Raw genomic sequence first — 16,613 nt, 5'->3', positions numbered from 1 at the left:
AATTACATAGTTTTTGCCACTATTACTATAGTTTAACTCCACTGTGAATCCATTTTGCATTCCTTCTGATTTCTTTTTCAGTAGGAAAATATCCACATCATGTCTAATTCATATTGTTGCCACATTTAATTTCAATAATAACATAACTTTCCAACATTTGCACTATTGAAATATCCCAAAATTACTTATTTTTCCTAGTGCTTCTATTCATCAGAACATGCAAAGTATATGTGGTAGATATATTATTTAAAAAAATGAAAATCAGAAAGTCATTGCGTTCCTAAAAAGTTAAAGTACATTTCTTCTGCAAAAATAGACAGGTATGTATGGTGTAAAATTACATATAGGTGGCTGGTATTCCAATAACTTGTATCACTTCATCTCATAAGCATTTACAACATGAAATTTCAATCTATCATAATGTGGATTCCACCATCATTGACTTAACGAGACACATTTTACAAATGATGCATTCTTTTTCTTCTTCAGGGTGTTTTTAAACTCTGTATTATTCAGACTGTATATGATGGGGTTGCACAGAGGAGTAATAGTGACGTACGCCAAAGACAGTATCTGGTTCCCTTTCATTGAATATGTTGATGTTGGTCGCATATATGTGGAACAAAGGGATCCATAGAATAAAATAACAACAGTGAGGTGAGAAGCACAGGTGGAGAAGGCCTTGTGCCTCCCCTCGTTAATCTTAATTTTAAGGATAGAAAAAGCGATTTTGACATACGATGTGATGATTAAAATAAATGATGACATTGTTATTAAAGTACCAAATAAAAAGGTGAGAGACTCAATAGTTTGAGTACTGGTGCATGACATCTTCAGCAGTGTTGTTACTTCACAGAAGAAGTGGTTGAGTATGTGGGAGTGACAGAAAGAGAGCTTGGAAATAAGAAAAGTGTGACCTACTGGGACCATACAACCAACAGCCCAGCTTCCTGCTTCTAATTGCATGCACAAACGCTTAGTCATAATGGCCATATATCGCAAGGGGTTGCAGATGGCTACATACCGGTCATAAGCCATGATGGCAAGCAGTTCAACCTCTGTAACTATTAAAGTAATGAAAAAATAAATCTGCATAAGGCACTTAGTCATGGACATATGTGCTGCCTCCTGGAAGAAGTCAGCCAACATCTGAGGAAAAAAGACTGTTGTGTAACAAATATCAAGGAAGGCCAATTTTGTCAGGAAAAAATACATGGGAGTGTGAAGATGTGAGTTAGAGTAAACTGTTACCATAATAAGGAGATTACCTGCCAGAGTTATCAGGTAAATTAGCAAAAATGCAACAAAAAGTGGAACCTGAAAGTGAGGAAGATCGGAAAACCCCACTATCAAGAAATCATCCATTGAACTCAAATTTTCTGCCCGCATCTTCTCAGTTGTGCAGCTGGATTGTATTTGCAAACAACCTGAAAATAAGGAAAACATATTTTAATAAAGTGTATGATAGAAAGCTCAAGGAAAAGATAGAGCATCATACACATGCAGAACAAGTGTTGAATTATCCATGATAAACACATCATAATCTGTTATATTTTTTATCAGGTGTTTTTCTCCATTTGATCCATTTTGAAACCAACTAGGAATCTATCTTTCAGTGATTTACCAGTAATCTTGACTACTTCGAATCTAGACTTTATTATCCCTGACCTCTCTCAAAGTCCATTTCAGCAACCTCCTGATCTCTAAAATGTGTTCCTAATTAGCTCCACCCCTTCAGCTTATACTTGCTTTCTCACATTCGCAAAGCCTGTAGAATCAAGTGGAAGGGAAGCACAGTTTCTTTGGATAGAGTCTCAGAATGTAACGAAGATTATCAGCAGACAAGTAACACATCTCACCTACCTGCCTTGTCCCAGGCCTTAGGTATGAGGACTATTTGATATATTCTAATTAAATTTAAATGTAAATGTTAATGTAGTATACGTGTAAAGCCCACAGCTGCCCCAGCAACTTGGCGTCTCGGTGCTGTATAACACTGTGGAACCCTTCCTGGCTCTTCCTGTGTGCATCCGAGCGATGTTGGGGCTGTTGTGTAGATTAAGCAAGCTATTGCCCAGAGTTGCAGCGTGGGACCCATGATTAGAGTAGGCGCCGACGCGAGAATTATCGAGTCCGCAGACATTGAGCCCAAGACCCTGCCGCGTCAGGAATTGAACCCTGGTCCCGGGCCTGATCTCTGCTTCAGGGTCTGACGCTTCTAACCAGTGAGCCACACTTCTACAAATAAAATTCAAGTACACATCTATAATGTACTTATATGTTTTTATTTTACACAGAAATTAATTCTCCAATGGCAAACTACATTCAACACCCCACTGCCAAATTCAGCCACATATGGGCCACCAACTGCTAAATTATAATGTTTCACAAACTTATTAGGAAGGGCCCAAGTGACAACATAACTAAAGTCATGTCTGGATACCCACTTTTCGTCAGCCTATGAAGCAGACATTGCATTTGCATATCTTACCACAATCCTTCTGAGAAGAGGAACCCCTGCTTTTGAGTAAGTCACGTTATAACCATGCACGTTTGATCTAAGGATGGTTCCCATAGCTGGCTTTTCATCCCTTACAAATAAGTTTCACATCAAACGGTTCCATCTTTCTACTATCTGAAGTTCTTATAAAATAATATGTGTTGATGCCGTTTGTACATCTAGTGCATATAAACCTGTAACTTAAAATCAATGTGAAAGAACAGAAAGATAAATTTTTTGGTGGTGAATGACATTTTGATAATACGTTTGGCCGAAAAGATTGGTTGACATCAAAGCATTGACAATATTGCTCCTGATACATTCCATTAAAGAAGGGAAACTTCCCAATGTTTGGAAAGTTGCTCAAATTATGCCCATTCGTAAAAACACTAAATTGGCTTTGGACATCATAACCAACTACCTTCCGATCTCCTTGTTACCTCTATATAGTAAATCGTTGGAGAAACATGTTAACACACACCTTTCGGCCTATCAGACGTCTATCAACTGTTTGGACTATTCTCAGCCTGGTTTTCGGCCCAGACATAGTACCGAACTGGCTCTGGTGAAGATAACTGATGACATAAGAATGTTGGCGGATGCAGGTCAGGCAGTCATTTTGCTACTGCTTGACCTATCTGCCGCATTCAATACTATATCTCATCAAATCCTAGTGGATAGACTACGCTCCATAGGGGTTCCGAACTCTGTTTTGAGCTGGATATAAGACTTTCTAACAGATATGACACAAATAGTGAATCTGGACCCCTTTCAATCAAAGATCAGTCATGTCACAAAAGGGGTGCTGCAGGGCTCTCGTCTTAGCCCATCTCTATTTAATGTATATGTTGCCCCTTTAGCTGCTCTGCTTAGGAAAATTGGGTTTCTCCCAATTTCCTGTGCGGATGACACACAACTGTCTTTATATACAACTAATACACCCCACATGTCCAGAATTTGTTTTTGGAAGAGATAAAAACAATAACCTCCTGGATGAGGAGTAATTTCTTGCAATTAAACGCAGGGAAAACAGAAATCATGCTCTTTAAGGATGCTATTACTAGATGGTATCCTTGTTGGTGGCATGAAGAATTGGGTGTAACCCCTATACCAGAGACAGTGGTTAAAAATCTTGGGGTGCTAGTAAATAGAGATATTAACTTGGAGGGTCATATTGCAACTGTTAAAAGATCTTGTTTCTATGCGCTGAGTTTACTTCAGAAGATTTTTCATTTTCTTCCTATGGGTATGCCGAAAATATTAATCCATGCACTAGTTCTCAGTCGCTTGGATTATAGCAACGCTTTGTTAATCTCCGCTAAGGATTCTGATGTACAAAGTCTGCAGGTAGTGCAGAATACTGCTGCACGCCTGGTGACCAGTGCTCCCTATTGTGCCCCTTCGCTTCCCTTACTACACAGCCGACACTGGCTTCCTATTCAGAAGAGAATCCACTTCAAAGTGTGCTGCTTGGTGTTTAAAGGTCTTAATCATATGGGCCCTATATATTTAGCTGAAAAACTAGTTAAATACATTCCAACGCGCACAATTTGCTCTGAGGGGAAAAGTATGCTTGTTGTCCCCCGAATTAAGCAAACCAGATTAGGAGGAAAATCATTTTCTTACATAGCTCCTAAACTATGGAATCAATTGCCTTTGGAACTTCGTCAAGAGGCCAATTATTTGGCATTTAGGAAAAAGCTCAAGACCCAGCTTTTCTAACATCTCTTGTTTCCACTGTGTTGTTCTGCTAGTTGTCCTTAGCGTGGAGATACCCCATCTGGGGTGAGTCAGGCGCTCGATAAATGCTATAAATATATCAATAAATAAAAAATATGTGTTGATGCCGTTTGTACATCTAGTGCATATAAACGTGTAACTTAAAATCAATCTGAAAGAACAGAAAGATACATTTTTTGGTGGTGAATGACATTTTGATAATACGTTTTGCAGAAAAGATTGGTTGACATCAAAGCATTGACAATATTTCTCCTAATACAAACAAGCTACTACCTCCTCTACTTTACATCCTGAAAGTATTGCTACTAAAATAGCACTTTCCCAGACAATATATCAATTGGGATTGACATGATAGGGTCAAAAGTCTCTTTTTTGTAGAAAATTCAAAACTTTAGGCAAGTGTAATGGAGTAAGTCTACCCTGCACAATGAGTCTACAGTTTAGAGACTACATTGAAGCATAGTTTCTGAAGCTATAATGGTGGACTGATCAGACAGACCCTGTACACTTAAAATATATTATAGCTACACAACCTGCCTACTGAAAACTTCATTAAAAACCATAAACTCTAAAACCACGATTTTCCAGACGCATACATCTTTTCTGAACAACATAAATGTAAAAATGCCTTTCAAATGACTTGAATGTAGAAGGTCTCCTATCCTGCTGTAATTTCCTAGGCATTTTCCTTCAACTCTCAAATCATTGCATGCTGCTTGGCCCAATCTAATCAAAGTTAGTGGACTGTTCTTGCTGGTAACTAGGGAAAGTGAAGAAGAAATTGAACAACAGGAAGTCTGAAACACATATCTACTGGTATTGAAAGTTATTGAATATATGAACAGGTTCCAGACTCTCCTAGGCCAGATTGAGACTACCAGTATCAACTCTGTCCTCTTGCTCAGAATTTGTGTCAGCACTTGAGCAGAGATTGTGATTGCCAGAAATGTATAATACCATTAGGACACCATATTCACAGTGGATCTCGCACTGCATGCCTGGTGTGAACTAATAAGCAGAACAGAGAGAGAAAAACATTGTCCAGTGACACAAAAATGTCGAGCTCATTTTTTTTACCAAATCTGTCTTTTCGACTAACTCTATTTTTGTGGGCTTCTATATTTGATAAACTAAATTGAAGTGCCTGTGCTCTCTCTATAAACCTGGTTACATTTACTGTTGCCGGAATGGCATGTTTACTCTGCTTATGAGCCCCTAGAATATGGTGTGTGAAATGCAACCAGAAAATGCCAATTAAATGCTGTCTGGGGACTTATGCACCTTTGGTGCTTTCCATAGCGTTGGTCTATAAGTCAAGTCAAGTCAAGTCAAGAGATTTATAGAGCGCGCTACATACCCAGAGGGTCTCAAGGCGCTTGAAGAAGGGAGGGGAATTACTTCTCGAATATCCATGTTTTAAGTTGCTTTCTGAATGCTAGGTGGTTCTGAGTAAGGCGAAGGTGAGTGGGAAGTGAGTTTCAGGTTTTAGCTGCCAGGTAGGAGAAGGATCTCCCTCCCATGGTGGTTTTGTTGATGCGAGGTACAGTGGCAAGGGCTTGGTTTGAGGAACGTAGCTGGCGGGAGGGGGTGTAGAAGGACAGTCGTGTGTTGAGCCATTCGGGTCCAATTTCGTAAAGTGCTTTGTGTGCGTGGGTTAGAAGACGGAAAGTAATCCTCTTATTGATGGGGAGCCAGTGGAGGTTCTTCAGGTGCCCAGAGATGTGTTCTTTACGTGGGATGTCTAATATGAGCCTGGCTGAAGCGTTCTGGATGCGTTGGAGTTTTTTCAGGAGTTTTGCGGTGGTACCGGCGTATAGGGTGTTTCCGTAGTCCAGGCGGCTCGTGACCAGTGTGTGGGTGACTGTTTTTCTAGTTTCGGTGGGGATCCAACAAAATGTTTCTTTGAGCATACGAAGAATGTTGAAGCAGGATGAAGAAACGGCGTTGACTTGTCTGTTCATCGAGAGTGAGGAATCTAGGATGACTCCCAGGTTCCGTGCGTGGTCCGTCGGGATGGGTGCTTTTCCAAGGGCCTCCGGCCACCAAGAGTCATCCCAGGCGGAGGGGGAGGTGCCTAGGATGAGGACTTCTGTTTTGTCTGAGTTCAGTTTCAGACGGCTGTGCTTCATCCATTCGGCAACTTCTTTCATTCCTTCATGCAGGTTGGTTTTGGCAGTGTTAGGGTCTCTGGTGAGAGATAGGATCAGTTGAGTGTCATCTGCATAGGAGATGATGTTGAGGTTGGCGTGCGATGGTCGCGAGGGGGCTCATGTATACGTTGAAGAGGGTGGGGCTGAGTGAAGATCCTTGTGGTACGCCGCAGATGACTTCAGAGGCCTCTGACTTGAATGGTGGAAGGCGGACTCTCTGGGTTCTTCCGGTGAGGAACAAGGTGATCCATTCCAGTGCTTTTCCTTGGATTCCGACGTTTCTGAGGCGCTGTAGAAGGGTGCTATGGCAGACTGTGTTGAAGGCTGCGGAGAGGTCGAGGAGGATAAGGCGACTGTGTCTCCATTGTCCAGTAGAGTTCGAATGTCGTCTGTTGCAGCGATGAGGGCAGTTTCAGTGCTGTGTTTGGCTCGGAAGCCGGATTGTGAGGAGTCGAGGGATTTGTTGGTTTCGAGGAATGCGGCGAGCTGGTTGTTGACCGCTTTCTCGATGACTTTGGCCGGGAATGGAAGGAGCGAGATAGGGCGGTAGTTTTTGAGTTCGGTGGGGTCAGCTGTGGGTTTCTTCAGAAGGGCGCTGAGTTCGGCGTGTTTCCAACTTTCCGGGAAGGTTGCGGAGTTGAGGGAGCAATTGATGACGTCTCGGAGGTGTGGTGCTATAATGGAGTCTGCTTTGTTAAAGATGTGGTGAGGGCATGGGTCTGTGGGGGATCCTGAGTGGATAGAGTTCATCAGACGGATGGTGTCTTCAGTGGAGATAGGGTTCCAGTCATTGAGGGTGTTCAAGGGGGGTGGGGGTCCTGCAGAGGGTTGCGTGGGTTGGTCTTCGGGTCGGTTGTCGAAGCTGTTGTGGATGTCTGCAATTTTGTTGTGGAAGAATGAGGCTAGGGAGTTGCAGAGGGCTTGAGAGGGGGTGATGTCGTTGGAGTTGGCTGAGGTAAATTCCTTGACGATGTTGAATAATTCCTTGCTGTTGTGGGCGTTGCTATCTAGTCGGTCCTTGAAGGCGGCTTTCTTGGCATTCCGGATCAGTTGGTGGTGAATGCGGGTGGCGTTTTTGAAGGCCTCTTTGGTGTTGGTGTTTGGGTCTTTTTTCCAGGCCTTCTCAAGGGAGCGACAGAGTTTCTTGGATTTCTTAAGATCATCGTTGAACCAGGAGGCCTTCTTGCTGCCTAGTTTGGTTTGTCGTTTTTTCAGTGGTGCTAGGATGTCGGCACTGTTGGATAACCATTGGGTGAAGTTAGTGGCTGCTTGGTCGGGGTTTGAGGAGTGGGCGGGGGGGTATTGAAGAAGCGATGAGGAGATCTGGTCGATGGTGACTTTGTTCCAGTTTCTTCGCAGAGTTGGTTGGGGATGGTTGTTGAATGTGGACTTGTTGTAGGTAAAGTGAACGCAGCTGTGGTCCGTCCAGAGGAGAGCTGTGGTGTGGCTGAAGGAGATGTGTTTGCTGGAGGTAAAGATAGGGTCGAGTGTGTGACCTGGCTTCAGGTCTCCTATGTGTAGCTTGACTAGAGCAGCCTAAAAATTGCTGAGAAACCTATCAGCATTACACTTTTGGTGGGTTGGTAGGTCTTCTGTTTGAAATTACTATATCACCCTATGTACACCTTGTTGAATACAAGCTGTGATGCCTGATATTTGAAGATTGAACATGTATGAAATACAAATATTCATGCTTTACCCATGTCTAGCCTCCAAAGGCTATATTTTCTGTCAGGGATGTGACTGTATTCCAGAAAGTATCAAGCTGCAGATTATAACCTTTAATATGTTACATTAGAAGTCCAATTAATTGGTTCAGATAGCTCCTGGAGGCTAATTTACATTAGCTATTCAACAGCTGGTCAGCTAGCCCTATTGTTGGCCCAATAACTTCTTTAACTTGTAAAGGTGCCTGCCCATTCACAATTTAATGTAAGGTGTTAGTTGGAAAAGGCAACCCTGTGTTAACCCAGCCATGCTGGTGCCATACACAGTGGGAGGGGAGCTACACCCACAACTTCTTCAGAGTGGCACAGGGAGGGGATCATTCAATTTCCTGGCTATACAGCGTGTTGACACAAGAGCTCTTAGCAAGGGAGAGAGTGTTTTACCATCTTGAAATCTAGGAGTGAGGGACACTGTGTGATTGGTGGCAGTAGGAAAAACAGGAAAAAAGTGGGGAACTGCTCTTGGAACCATTTTCCCCATTGGTTAGGGATTGTCCAGGAGTCATCCCTGACCAACTGGCTAGTGCCAACCATAAAAGTAGCAGAAAATCAGAAGAAGGCTGGACCTCCTGTGTATGACCAGAGATAAGTCATGAAGGACTGCACCTGCTCTCTTTTGTATCCAGAGCAAAGATGTTGACTCCAGGGGTCAATTGTCTGACCTACTATGTAGCTAGAGGGACACAACAACCTCCGATAGATCCTTTTCTCCTGAAGTGACCAGTTTATCAGTATTAATTCGGCTTGGCGTGGGCTTTCTGGTGGATACTCCCAGAGTGCCTCCCGGCACCTTAGTGCTGACCCTGATGTCCTGGGAGAAGTATCCCAGGGTTACTGCTCCAGAAACTGTAATCAGTTAGGACCTCAAGAAGACCTAGCAGCAAAGGTGCTTGCACCTTTCTCAGATATAGTTTCAGGCTTTCCCCATTGGAATACTTTGACCTCTGTGAAAAAAGACCAAAGTAGAAGCCAAAATCCTGCTTGTAAACTATTGCAATCTGCCTCAAGGGATTCTAGATTCTGGTTTACCACTTTAATAGACTACCAATGGAGCATAATGTTTTTTGTTTTAATCAAATATTTTAGTGTCATTTTGTTGATTACATATTACTTCATTCTCCTAATTTATTATTTTATTGTTTGGTGTGTTGACTATATTACTGTTTATGTTTTGCAAAACACTTCACACATAGCCCTATATTTATCCTATGCACTCTGTGCTGAAGCTTCCAGGGTCCTTTGCTCAGGGTAATTTAGTGACTTGGGGTTCAGCCTGACAAGTGAGTGTTATTATTCCTTGAGGCAGGCTATGCTCACCCGAAGTAATGATTCACTTTCCTACACTGTGGATCTTCTAACACATTTTGAGGTGAAGATGGAAATAAACTGACCACTGAAATTGTTGACTAAAATGGGTGGCAGGCACATTCTCCCTCCTCACTATAAAAACTGTTTACAGAGAAAGGTGATGAGCTTCTGCCCATCTCAATATATATCCTGTGCCAAATGACTTAGAGAATATAATATATCATACTCCCTTGGCAGTATATATATTACCTGGTCATTTGATTTTCTTACTCACAATAAGAGGTTTTCCCTCCGGTTTTTAGAGAACACCCTTGCAATTTTCAGAATTGCTGGTATTTCTTATGTTTTCAGATTCAAAGGCTAATGCATTTCTTTGTGGGACCAAGGATCTTGAAAAGAATGCTCATATATAGTTGTTCCGAGCTCTTCAGATTGCTAGCACTTGTTAACACCACCAGCACATGTGTGTTCAAAGAAACACCTTAAAATATCCATTGTATTTTAACAGGCATATTGCCACCAGTCTCTCTAGTCTCAACACAGTGGGCCTTTGTCCTTTAAGGCTTTCTCTAACCCCTAATTCCACAGGGAGGCAAAGGACCAGAGTAAAACACCCGAAAACACCTCAGTGGATATCGGTATAATAGACATTACCTTCACAAAATATGGTTGTGGGGGCATGGGTTGATCAAACACCCACCTGATAAAATTTGGACCTAGCTGCCACGAGAATTGCGCAAAAGGTCCTAGCAGTACAATTTGGCCCTGGGACAATCAGTTGTGCCTCTGACTCTGAATATGATGGGTATTAAAGGATTATATCAGAAGACAGATATGCAGAAGTTGCTAAGAAAATCTGACCTACTATGCCTATAGGAGATGTGGTTGTCAGCCTGAAGAGACAATAGAGGACAACACAGATTTCTTTTCTCCATCAATTTCATTGATCTGTGAAGTACACTCTTCAGGAGAAATTGTGAGCTAACCCTCAGTTCCATAGTGACAGAACCTACCAAGCTTTTATCAGAGCATATAGACATTCTATTAGTAAAACAAAATGTTGGGAGGAATGGGACACATATATCAAACTCAATAATTGTGTGCAACTTATACTTAAATATAAAAAGGATACATATAGCTGTGGTTAACCTTCTGACTATTATCAGTGCCATAATGAGAGAAAATGCTAATGCCATGACGTTAATTTAACCCCTTTAGTGCCTGTGACGGAACCACTCCGTCACAAGCCACGGATGCGCTGTGCTAATGACGGAGTGGTTACTTCACGGCACGGCCACCCTATCTATGCGGCATCAATTCCGCGCCTGCGCGACGGTTTTATTGAGCGGGCGAGGCCGTGACGGAACCACTTCGTCATTAGCACAGCGCGCCCGTGGCTCGCGACGGAGTGGTTCTGTCACGAGCATGGCGGCACCGCGTGGCCCCCCTCCCCCCTAGCGCAGTGGCGGAATTACCACCACGACCAAGGGGTTAAATCTTTTTGCTTCCAAAGCAAACCCAAATATGCCATTACAAATAGGACTCATATTGGGAAGCTCCTCACATTTTGGCAAATCCTTATAAAACAGATAAGGAGCCCTGATTAATAGTTCTCAGAATCTAGACCTTCAACTACTAAATTGGTGATTTACAACAGATTAACCCACAGAATGCACTCATATTTCATCAAAACATTTTGCCACCCAGGATTATTTATGGACAACTATCAAAAATGGAGGAGTACCCCCTAGATGCAAAGTATACAGTGTAGGGATTTCCTCTGTATCTAAAGCATAAGGCTTAGGTTAGCAATAAGTGTCCCAACCTTGAACCGGACAAAAATGTCTTTTTTGAGAAGACCCCTCACTCACCAACCTAGTTGGTGACATGCTTCATCATCGGGGTCCCACCCCATAAGCCGAATGCCTATGGGGTGTGCTGCGACACCTGGTTACAGTGGAGCGGGTTCTTTGTTTTTTTTATATGTGAGAAAAAATATTTGTGAAAGGACACTTGCCGTCTTGGGACTCCCGCTGCCCATGAAGCAATACTTTAACGCTTCACGTGTAAGCAACGCTAGTACTAACCTTATATAAACGCATGCGGCACCTTCAAAACACTGCCGTATAGTGGACGCTCACCTATAGGTACGCCTCGGCATGTTGTATGTCTGCTGCTTGAATGGATGTGATCGCTCCCCCTGCCTTCCCTCCCCCACAGTATATTTACCACCAGCATACGATAAAGATCGTTTGTGCACAAACCAGTTGATGAATAAAACAGCCTAGCCCAACACGTCACAAACGCTGTAAATACTGCCTGGGCACCACTGTCTTTTATCTGAGACAGACCACTGGTACGACCTGAACTTCAGAGTTTTCTACCACTACAGCCCTGGTGTTTTCACCAAGCTCACCTATTCACTAAGTGTGTACCCTTGTATTGTCTTACCCGGTACATCCCAACCCTTTATATGTTTTTTCTTTTACAGGTTTTTCCTGATTCAGGATAAAACACCACCTTTTTTTCACAAGACCACAATTTGTGGTCTTTATATTGGACGTGGGCTGGACGCGCCTTAGCGTGTGCGGACCACCCCGTTCAAAAAACACGGTCCTGAAGAAAACCAATAGAATCCTTTTTAATGGTTGAAACATGTAGCCCTAAATTTTAAAAACTACACATAGCACACTACGCTATTTTTATAATTACCACACGTTTTGAGACACCATCGCCTTCCTAAATAGGCACGGGTGCCACACGCTCTTTTTAATAGGGACAAATCACTCAGGAATAAAGTCTTTGTAGTGAGCAGTTTTGTCCCTTTTTAACACACCTTTCACAAATATTTTTTCTCACATATAAAAAAAACAAAGAACCCGCTCCACTGTAACCAGGTGTCGCAGCACACCCCATAGGCATTCGGCTTATGGGGTGGGACCCCGATGATGAAGCATGTCACCAACTAGGTTGGTGAGTGAGGGGTCTTCTCAAAAAAGACATTTTTGTCCGGTTCAAGGTTGGGACACTTATTGCTAACCTAAGCCTTATGCTTTAGATACAGAGGAAAGCCCTACACTGTATACTTTGCATCTAGGGGGTACTCCTCCATTGTTGTTTAAACCTTTACCAGGGGACCAGGAGTTCCCACTACACATAGCCTGTGTAACTTCCCTTACTCTCTCCTTTGATTTTCACAACTATCAAAAATGTCAGGAAATCTTAGATTAGTCGATTGTAACTTCACTTAAAAGTGGCATGAGGCAGTGGAAATATAATTTGGGTGATCCTTTATTAAGAGAAAAAAATAGTATAAGCTGCTTTTTGGAAAAAAAAACTTTTGCCATTAGAAATAGAAAGGAGGAGAAGGAAATGATTGTAGTCCATAAGGCAGCAAAATGTAAAAATTCAAGAAAACTGTGTTTCATACTTAACAGATGCAAAATACATCCAGCTGCTTAAATCAATTCCATCAGTTCTTTATATGTTGATAACACTTTGGTAGCTCGCAGGACACAGTTTAAAGATTCTTAGCAATATCCCAAATTAACAGTGGTTTTAGGAGCCATCATTGTTTTAAGAAAAAGTTGAATCTGTCATTAAAACCATTGATCAGAGTGGTGCCCCTGGCTCAAAGAGAATCCCAGCCATTGGACGAACTTATTGTTGCCCTTCGATAAGTATTGATTAACCACAAATGAAATTACTAACAGATGGTGGGGCTCTTAGCTGGTTCTTGTTCACAAAAAAGTTTTAAATAAAATGTCTCTAATTGTCCAGTTATTATCTTTTTAAGGACAAACCTACTCAAAACTTGAAGTGTTGGGCAGCAGAAAAGCACGTAATTCATCCAGGCAAACTACCTCCTACGGAGGCTGCAGGATAGATAAATATTTGCTGACTTGCAATTACTGACTATCCCATGAAATACTAATCAAATGCGTCTATGACATTGGTATATGCTTGAAGGCCTTGCAATGCTTCCAGCTTTTCTAGTCCATAAATCACAGTCTGCCTGGCACTCACTACATAATTCCATAACAGTTAAAATCACCTGTGACATCCCTCAGGCATCCTCCCTTAGTCGTACCCTTTTTCGGAGTACCTGGACCCTCTAGCCACCATCTTCAGAGCTATTGTCTTTATTGTAGGGTGGTACACATATTACACAAAATTGATTACCTTCATTGCCAAAAATGTTTAAGAGACTTGAGTATAGTTCCTGAAATGTATATGTGCTATCATTGAGTGGGTGAAGAAAACCTACTTAAAGTTAAATGGAGAAAGGACAGAGGCCTTGCTGTTTGATGAAGCAAAATCCCTGTGGTCTACAGATTGGTGGTCTAATGAATTAGATTCTCTTCCCTCCCGCTCAGAGTCTGCCAGAAATTTGGGCATTATTGTGGCTGATAAAATTCCTTGCAAGCTGAACAAGATTTCAACTACATACAGAATAGACTCCAGAACATCCAAAATACCAGCCAATTCTCCCTCAATACCCTCATGTGTTGCCTGTGCAATATTCAAACTCCCTTGACACACATAGAGCTATTCACATTACTGTGCTTCACTATCAGCAAAACAGAATGTCTCTGAACAGAGAATGTAATGCTCTTAAATTCTGCTCACAAGCACTGGCCTCCTTTCCTCATATTCGCCTTGGAAAAAACACTTAAAATATAGAGGGTGAAATTCTGGAAGACCGTGAGTGTGGGATGTGAGGAAGAGAACAGTGTCTCAGCAGCCGTTCCTCTTAGACAATGTTTATGAACATTTGGTATCTGCTAGGCAGTCCATGGTTTTCTTGTTTGTGCACATTGGTGAATTACCTCTTTCAGGAGAAGCTTTTTTTTTACATTTAAGAAAGGCGCATTTCAGTGAACCAAGAGAACTTCATAGGAGTAAAGAAAAAGGCAGTTGTGAAAATAAACAAAGAAAAAGTCAGTAATTAAGAGACCTTAAGTGAAGATACTGGGCCAGACCTACGACCACCCAATTTGCGACTCGCAAATTGAGTCGCAATCGCAAGTCGCAAATTGGGATGTACAACAGTGTCAGAGACACTGCTAGTGATTCCAAATGGGGTCGCAAAATGTGTGGCTCATGAATATTAATGAGCCACTCGCAATTTGTGACCCCATTTGGAATGGCAGGCCCTTCCAGGTATGGTGGCCTGCTGGGCTGAGTAGACCACCATGACTTCTTTTAAATGAAGCAGTTTTTTTTTTAATGATGCCTGTTTTCCTTAAAGGAAAACGGGTTGCATGTATATAAACAGATACATTGTTGTTTTTTTAAATGGTAGCCAGTGGTCCCTGGGTCCTTAAAAAATATTTTCAGAGCCAGTCACAAAGGGGTAGCGGTCTTCCCATTCGTACCTCCATTACCACCCTCTTGAAGAGGGTGGTAATTTGCCAGTATTTGGTACGCAGCTTTGCTGTTGCTATTAGGAAGGGACCGCCGCTTCCTAATAGCTAGTCGCAAAACTCAGCAAGCGGCAAATAAATTGTGACATGCTAAATAGGCTTTGTACATGGCCCATGAGGTTTTACCATGAACAAACAGGTCGCAAACCTGTTTGCGCATGCAGAAATGGGTCGTAAATTTGGCCCACTTAAGACTATGGGATCAGGCTCATTGTTTCGCAACATTGTACTTTGAGAGAAACTTAGAACTGTAAATATTTAATAGAGGATCTCCTTATTGATTGTAAATAGACTTTTTGGACTGAAGACAAACTCAATATGACTAGAGCTAACAACCATTAGATGGATCCAGGATATTTTTATGTGTATTATTGTCAAATTGTTGAAGACATTTCTTTCATTATAGATACAGACGACACACACACAACAACTCTACTACAAGATGAATAACTAAGGCAGGTGAAAACACGGAAGAACTTTCCGAGTGTGATGCCATCTGCATCTGAGGCAGTCTTTCTTGTTATCCACTTCCCCTTCCTGTTGCATTGTGGCAGAATGTCACTGATATTGGCATGTGTAGTGGATTGACGTGCCATATATAACAAAAAAGAAATCACCAGAGCAGAATGGTAGAAACAGCTAAAGTAGTGTACAGTATTGAAGAAAATAAAACATTAAGAGAAGATATTAGGAGATACTATCAGACAAATTATAATTTTCTACAAAAAAATAAATGAGTTGATAGCAGGAGGATTCCCTTCAGCAAGTTTTAAAGAGACACATGATCAATCCTCTTCATCTAAGACTTCTGCAATTTTAACTCAAGTAATCCATGCAATTTCTGCAATATTTCTTTCATCCCCTCCAGAGTATTTAGGGGCCGATTATGATGGCGGACGGACCTGAGTCCCTCCGCCACCATAGAGTAGGAGGGACCATCTGCAGGGGCTGCGGAGGTCCCTCGGTGCAGATTAGGATGTGACCGCCAGGGTGGCGGTCACATCCTCAATCTTTAACATTGCGGCGGGTGCAGCTTGAAGCTGCACCCACCGCAATGTTAAAAAATCATGCACAGCATTTGCGTGTACAAAGCGGCAGGCACCGCGCGGTGCCTGCTGCTTTGTGCACGCAAATGCAGGGGGGTACCATAGGTGCACCCCCACCCCCCGTTCACCTAGGGGGCCCGCAACTGGCCCCCGCAGTGAAGTTCCGTATGCTTTTCCACGGCGGAAAACCCGCCGCGGAAAAGCATATTGTACTGCCCATCCTAATATGGTGGACGGTGTCACCATATTAAAGCTTTTCCGCCGCGGTTGTAAGCCGACCGCGGCGAAAAAGCTGCGGACGGAAACCAGGACCCACCAGCCATCCTAATGTGGCGGTGGGTCCTTGGTCAGTCCGCTGCGGTTTTTCCGCATCCTCGGGGCCGGCGGTGGCTTCCGCCGGCCCCGAGGATGCGGAAAAACCGCAATCCTAATGACCCCCTTAGTGTGGATCCACATAAGGCAAAAACTTTCCTGACGCAATGGTATTTACATTTTTTGTGTAGAACAATAGTTTTTGTAGAAAATAAATTGGAAGTGAGATTCATATTGTCTTTTTAGGTCGGAATGATTTCATATTTTTAACAGAAGGTCAGTTTTTCTAACCAATGGCAATAAACATTTAGAATTAAAACAAGGGAAAGGACATTTTGATTTCCTATTTGGCACAATTTAGTAAGTTGATTGTTGAAACAGCATGGGCAGAAGCTAAAAGGGTG

General features: G+C 42.4%; 1 protein-coding gene across 1 annotated transcript; it reads right to left on the bottom strand.

Annotated features, from left to right (window-relative positions):
- Nucleotides 1-435: 435 nt before the first annotated feature.
- LOC147672514 (olfactory receptor 5V1-like) lies at nucleotides 436-1,389 on the bottom strand. The gene has a single exon (XM_086947978.1). It carries the CDS (start codon nucleotides 1,387-1,389, stop codon nucleotides 436-438), a length of 954 nt encoding a protein of 317 aa, XP_086804104.1.
- Between the last annotated feature and the right edge of the window lie 15,224 nt (nucleotides 1,390-16,613).

This window comes from Lissotriton vulgaris, unplaced genomic scaffold (assembly GCF_964263255.1).
Source record: "Lissotriton vulgaris unplaced genomic scaffold, aLisVul1.2 SCAFFOLD_4281, whole genome shotgun sequence".
Taxonomy (NCBI): domain Eukaryota; kingdom Metazoa; phylum Chordata; class Amphibia; order Caudata; family Salamandridae; genus Lissotriton; species Lissotriton vulgaris.
Note: the sequence above shows the minus strand (reverse complement) of the source record. Positions and strands in the feature narration are given on the sequence as shown.

Excerpts from the sequence above, each read along its gene's own strand:
- LOC147672514 (XM_086947978.1), bottom strand. The coding sequence starts at position 1,389 with ATGCGGGCAGAAAATTTGAGTTCAATGGATGATTTCTTGATAGTGGGG.